General features: G+C 41.0%; 1 protein-coding gene across 1 annotated transcript in view; it reads left to right on the top strand.

The window, feature by feature from the left end:
* The window catches only part of DSG2 (desmoglein 2), a 50,333-nt gene that overhangs the window by 35,613 nt on the left and 7,953 nt on the right, over nucleotides 1-6,767 (top strand). The window contains exons 10-13 of the mRNA XM_023510259.1: nucleotides 486-628; nucleotides 903-1,130; nucleotides 3,385-3,612; nucleotides 6,128-6,249. Of these exons, the coding sequence (XP_023366027.1) occupies nucleotides 486-628; nucleotides 903-1,130; nucleotides 3,385-3,612; nucleotides 6,128-6,249 (721 nt within the window). The remainder of the gene's footprint in view (nucleotides 1-485; nucleotides 629-902; nucleotides 1,131-3,384; nucleotides 3,613-6,127; nucleotides 6,250-6,767) is intronic.

Here is a 6,767-nt window from a genome sequence, read left to right as displayed (position 1 = left end):
TTCTACCTAAAAGAAAGTTTTTGCTCCTAACAATAATATCCTATAATTTTTTGATTTTTTTAAAGTTGGTATCTATAAATGTTCTAATTTACAAGTATTTGTTTCTAATAAACAATGGACTTTTAAGACTGTGTATCTCCACCAGTCTTTGTTGTATAAGTAATTTATTCTCCAAAATCTGACTCTAAATTTAAGAGTTAGATCAAAGCTGTAAGCAAGACTTAGTAGGCTGAGAATCATCACCCTGGATTATATGTCGTATATTCACAGGAATAAGGAAAGTTCTGAGTAAGTGAGATATGCAGTAAAAAGAAAACCTTTCAGGATAAATATTTTTAATTTTCAAGAAATTAAAAACATTCAGAACACGTGCCTTTAACAAGAATGCATGTATTGGAAAGAAAGCTAATTTCAAAGAGTTGTGGATGTTAGGTATTCCCAATTATCCAGAAATCAAAATTAATTTTACGTTTCTTTTATAACAGATATGCAATATTGGAAGACATAGACAACTGGGTCTATGTGGATTCAGTCACATCGGAAATTAAACTTGCAAAAATTCCTGATTTTGAATCCAGATATGTCAAAAATGGTACATACAGTGTAAAGATTTTGGCTATATCAGAAGGTAAGTTATTTCATAGATATTTTTCTTGGTTATATGTATTTAGATTATTTTCCACGTCAGAAAAACCTAACCTCTTTAGTGGATAAACCCTCACATTTCTAGTTATTATAGTGAATTAAAAGATATTACTTGGTCTAAATAGGAAACATTTCTAGGATAGAAAGTGTCCTAAGTGGTTAGTACCTTTTTCATACTAAATTAGCAAAGAGTCAAAGCGATATTTGTTTCAGCCGTAGGATCAGAGTACACATACATTTTCTTTCTTATTTTTAAGATTATCCAAGAAGAACCATCACTGGTACTGTCAGAATCTCTGTTGAAGACACCAATGACAACTGTCCCACACTAGTGGACCCAGTGCAGACTGTCTGTAATGACGTACAGTATGTGAACGTCACCGCAGAGGACCTGGACAGATTCCCAAACAGTGAGCCCTTCCGCTTCTCTGTCGTTGACAAACCCCCCGGAATGGCAGAAAAATGGAAAATCATACGCCAAGAAAGTAAGCAAGACCACTGGCCTACATTAAAATCTAAATATTAAGCAGAATATCTAACATGTTTATAGTGTAGGTCGTGTTTCTTCTCATAAATTATATTTCCAATACAATCTGCTCCTATAGACACACATATCTCTTATAGTATTGTTAGTGTCTTTTATAATAATGCCTATGGAGAAAAGAAAAGTAACCTAAATCTAAAAGTAGCTGAGTGTTCTCCAAATAGCTCTTGAAGTAATTTCATCTCACAAGGCGAGGAGTACCAGGCCTTTCTAAGCACAACAATCATAACAGGTGCCTTCTAAAAATCTTTAAGTGTGGCAACAGTAGTTCCATTTGCAATAACGTTGAGTGCTGACCATGTGCCAGGCCCTCTGCCAGCCCTCCCCATACATTGTTGCATTTAGTCCTTACTTCATAACATTATTCTGTGATCACAGCTGGGGAAACCTTGGCTTGACTAGGGGTAAGTAACTTGCTCAAAGTCCCAAAGCTAGAACATGAGAAAGACCCTTTATCTGTCGGATTTCCCCTCCGGGCCAGTGGACTTGCCCCTCTGTCCCTGTCTTGGACATGAGGACCACAGACTGTGTGATGTGTTGAGTGAGTTTATGGGTGTCCTCCGGGGTGGTTTTAAATATAGGAAAGTCTATCCAGAAAACTATTTTGTTTTAAACAATTAGGGTGGCGCCTGTGGCTCAAGGAGTAGGCCACCAGCCCCTTATGCCCCAGCCAAAAACTGCAAAAAATAAAATAAAATAAACAATTAGTGTTCATTTTAGAAAAAGTTTCATATACAATGCCCAAGTTTTTCTTAATGCACAGATTTAGTATGTTATTTTAACTGTACCAAAATATTTCAAATACTTTTCAGAGGCTTTAAATAATGGCTGATCCTATTTACAAATTAAACACCTTTAACATTTCCAACTGCGTTTAAAGATTTAGCGTGTTTGGTTTCCTTCTTATGTATTTCAGTGCTCTGAATTAATAAGTAAAATTTCCCTGTGACCCCTTATACTCTAAAATGCCAATAAAATTTTTAAATTTTTAAAAAGTGGGTGTATACGAAAGTGTGTTGAAAATTGTGAACAATTATTGAAAAGTTTATTAATATTCTTTCTGTAGGTTTTTTTTTTTTTTAAATTTTGTGTATATAGTGTTGGAAACAAAAAGGAAGGGACCGGATCGGATCGGAGGTGGGAGATACGTGGCCTTTAGGTTCCTAAGTGTGGCCTTTTAACTGAATCCAAACTGTAGAGAATAAATCCTAAGGATTTGTTTTTAAATGTGTTTTGCTTTGTTTTTGGAGACAGAGTTTCTTTGGCCCAGGCTAAAATGCCATGGCATCAGCCTAGCTCGCAGCAAGCTCAGACTCCTGGGTTCAAGTGATCCTCCTGCCTCAGCTTTCCGAGTGGCTGGGACTATAGGCGCCCGCACAACACTGGACTCATTATTGTGTTTTTAGTGGAGATGGGGCTCACTCTTGCTCAGGCTGTTCTCAAACTCCTGATCTCAAGGAGTTTCAGTTTCTCAAAATGTTAAGATTACGGGCATGAGCCATTGCACCCAGCCTTTTTAAATGTTTCTGAAATAAGTGATGACACCACTGCAGTCCAGCCAGGATGACAGAGTGAGACCCTGTCACAAAGAATAAAAGAGGTAAAAAAGAAATGGCAAACTATCCTCTGATGACATTATTTAGCTCACCCCTTGTCCCTCCCTGTCTTACCAGTAAATAGAACATTGGGTAGGCCACACGCATTTGTTACTGTTCATCATGAAAGTAAGGTGTCCAAATCTGAGCCTTTACTAGTTAAGCTGCAGATTCGGGCTAGGCTCTGTGGACAAATTTTAATATGTGAAATCAATGAGAAGGAAGAATGAGTCTTACAACTGGAGCTAAATGTTATCAACAGTGAAAGGACATTTCTGTAATTTCATTTTGCCACTTCCTTAATAATCATTCAAATCTTTTTTCTTTTTTAGACAGTCTCACTCTGTCTCTGGGTAGAGTGCCGTGACATCATAGCTCACAGCAACCTCAAACTCCTAGATTCAAGCAATCCTCTTGCCTCAACCTCCTGAGCTGCTGGGACTATAGGCACCCACCACAACACCTGGGGTCTCGCTCTTGCTCAGGCTGGTCACAAACTCCTGAGCTCAAGCAATCTGCCCCCCTCAGCCTCCCTGAGTGTTAGGATTACAGGTGTGAGCCCCCATGTCACTCAAATTGTTACTTCCTTCTCCATTACAGGTACCAGTGTGCTGCTGCAGCAAAGCCAGCGAAAGCTTGGGAAAAGTGAAATTCAGTTCCTGATTTCAGATAATCAGGGCTTCAGTTGCCCTGAAAAGCAGGTCCTCACACTCACGGTGTGTGAGTGTCTGGACGGCAGCGGCTGCGTGGAAGCATTGCACAACTCCTACGTGGGCCTGGGACCTGCAGCGATTGCACTCATGATTTTGGCCCTTCTGCTCTTGCTACGTAAGTCTTTTCAAAGTTATTCTTTAGCTTTTAGTAATTTGAGTGTGCAACTAGTGATTGATTACTGTAATAGCCATTGGTTTCTTCACAATTATTCCTTAATCACACTAGAACACTTTTGAGGGTCACTAGGGCCACAATAATTGATGATTGATCCAATTCACCAAAACTTATTGTAAGACTCTCAGAATTTTGCTAGATAAGTATGGATCATTTTCTGATTGAAATGACTGAGGTCAGGCTTGCCCTTCACTCAACCCTTGCATCAACCTTGTTGGATCCCCCTTTGGATGTGCTCTGTGACGGGGGCATATTGTCTATTCTCTTTACCACTGTTCTGGTACCCAGAACGGAGCTTTGCACACGGCAGGCTCTCCGGAAAGATTGTCACACAAATTTGGATCAGGAATGCAAGTTTATTTTACAAACCCAGCTTATTCCAATCAGTCCTTCCTTGCTTTGCACATTCAAATTGTCAGAGCCGCTGCCCTGGTACCCAGCAGTCATCAGACCCTCTGAGCACATTTATGTTCTCTCAACCAGTCTTGCCTGACCTCCAAAGACTCAGGTTTCCTTTCATGAGAGAACAAGGGACTGCAACCTGTGATCACAGGAATACTACCGCACTTGACTTCTGAACTTGGGCAGAAGACCTATGAGGGCTGTTATTAGATAGTCAGTTGAATACACTGCACTTAACAATTCACTGTGTCCTCTTCCCTTATCTCCATTGTGTGGGTAGAGGTACAGACGTAATGGTCAGTGACTCCTCCTAGCTTTTCAAGTTTGTAGGTAGTCCTGAAGCTGGGACGGTGCCTTTACCCAGGGATTCCTTCCCCTGCCTTCCCATCTCAGCTTTCCTGGAGCCTAATGTGGCACTTGACACATAATAGATACTTCATTGATATTCGTTGAATCTGTTGGAATTTTTGAATTGCTATCAGCTGATTTCAGTCATTGTATTGATCACAGTAGTTTAGTTACTGTGCTGTCAGCTATTACACAAAAAAGTATCTAGGTGATGATCAATTCATCACTGGAAGCTGCCAAGTGGAAGTGACAGATAGGAGTGCAGATGTGATTTATTTATTTTCTTTCTTTTTTTTTGAGACAGAGTCTCAAGCTGTCACCCTGGGTAGAGTGCTGTGGCGTCACAGCTCACAGCAACCTCCCAACTCTTGGGCTTAAGGGATTCTCTTGCCTCAGGCTCCCAGTAGCTGGGATTACAGGTACCTGCCACAACATCTGGTTATTTTTTGGTTGCAGTTGTCATTATTGTTTAGCAGGCCCGAGCCAGGTTTGAACCCACCATCCTCTGTGTATGTGGCTGGCGCCCTGCTGACTAAGCTATGGTCACCACCTAGAAAATACTTAGTTTATTCAAAAGTTAACTAGGACTCTCTCTCTCTGAGAGAGAGAGAGAAAGAGAGAGAGCTCCCAAATTTTACTCTGGGGTGAAGTATGGGAGCAGCTTCAGTATTCTAGAAATTTGAATATATTAAGATTCACAGAAGCTTTTGATCTTTTTTAATATTACATTTATTTTGTGGACAATTTTTTAAAAACATGGACAGTAGTTTTTTTAAAAAAGTAATTGGTACTGGTATTTTGGATACTATCTAATCCAGTCTAGGTATTCTTTTTTTATTTTCTTATTTTTGGTATTTTACTTTAGGTAGTCTCTTTGTGATACGAAATCTACATGACTTCCTCATCCTGCCTTCGGGGTTTAGTGTAACTCACCCAAAACGAACTCGGTAAAGTTGTATTAGGATGAAGGTACAGTGTGGCTCGTGCCTATAATCTTAGCATTTGGGGAGGCTGAGGCAGGAGGATTGCTTTGAAGTCAGGTGTTGAAGACCAGCCTGAGCAACATAGGGAGACCCTTGTCTCTACAAAAAATAAACAAAGTTAAGTGGATGTGTCTGCGTGTGCCTCTAGTCCCCAGTACTCAGGAGGATCACTTAAGCCCAGGACTTTGAAATTGTGTGAACTCTGATGATTCCATTTTACTCTAGCCTGGGCAACAAAGCAAGACCATGTTTCAAAAAAAGAAAAATAGAGGTATACTGGGTTGAATGGCATCCCTCCAAAATTCATGTCCCCAGAACCCTAGAATGTGATTATTGTCCTTACAAGAAGGTCAGGCAGAGACACAAAGAGACACACTGAGGAGAACAGCATGTAGCCACAGAGGCAGAGATTGGAATGAGCCGTCTACAAGCCATCTACAATGCTGGTGACCACCTGAAACCAGGAGAGAGGTATGGAACAGATTCTGCCTCAGAGATTCCAGAAAGCTCCAACCCTGATGACACTTTAGTTTAGGGCCTCTGGCCTTCAGAATCTATGAAAGAATAAATTTCTGTTCTTTAAAAAAAAAAAAAAGAAAAATAGGGCTGTAAATAATTGAAGACAACTCCAGGGAGCTCTATGCAAATTCAGGCTTAGGCAGAATCAATTTAGAAATATGTCGGGATTAACCTTCTCTGTACACAATTCCGTGTCTGTACAGTTGTGCCACTCTTATTGCTGATGTGCCATTGTGGAGAGGGCGCCAAAGGCTTCACCGCCATACCGGGCACGGTGGAGATGCTGCATCCTTGGAATAATGAAGGAGCGCCGCCTGAAGACAAGGTCCGGTCATCAGACGTCAACATAACTTGTCTTTTGGTGGGATTGTGGAGGTGCCTTGGGAAGTGTTTCTGGTATTTCTGCTCCTGAGTGAGTGAAGTGGTCCTTATGAATTTCACTCACGTGACTTGGTTAAACAAAGGGTTCAAATGACAACATGTTCTGTGTTGGTTGAGATGGTTTTACCGTCCTCTGACGTGTCCTGTGTAGAGCAAGGGTCAGAAAGAAGATGAGCATGTAGGGATTTAGGAGAGAAATGTTCGTCCCAGTATTAAGGGGGAGAGACTTCCATAGCCAGGATCTGCTCCGTTTCCATTCCCTCCATACGTAGGCTTGGCGGAGGTAAGCCCACAACCCCTGTGACACTTGTAAAATGTTGCAAAATCCTTTTTCTCAACTCTTATGAGCCATTTCCCTTTGCCTGTCTAGTGCATCTTCCCCCGGAACTCTCGCCACCCTCTGCCACGAGCACCCTTTCTTATAGGGTCTGATTGAGGGTCAAGTGTTGTTTGCACAACAGC

Source organism: Otolemur garnettii, unplaced genomic scaffold (genome assembly GCF_000181295.1).
Source record: "Otolemur garnettii isolate 467f Iridium unplaced genomic scaffold, OtoGar3 scaffold00012, whole genome shotgun sequence".
Classification (NCBI taxonomy): domain Eukaryota; kingdom Metazoa; phylum Chordata; class Mammalia; order Primates; family Galagidae; genus Otolemur; species Otolemur garnettii.
Note: the sequence above shows the minus strand (reverse complement) of the source record. Positions and strands in the feature narration are given on the sequence as shown.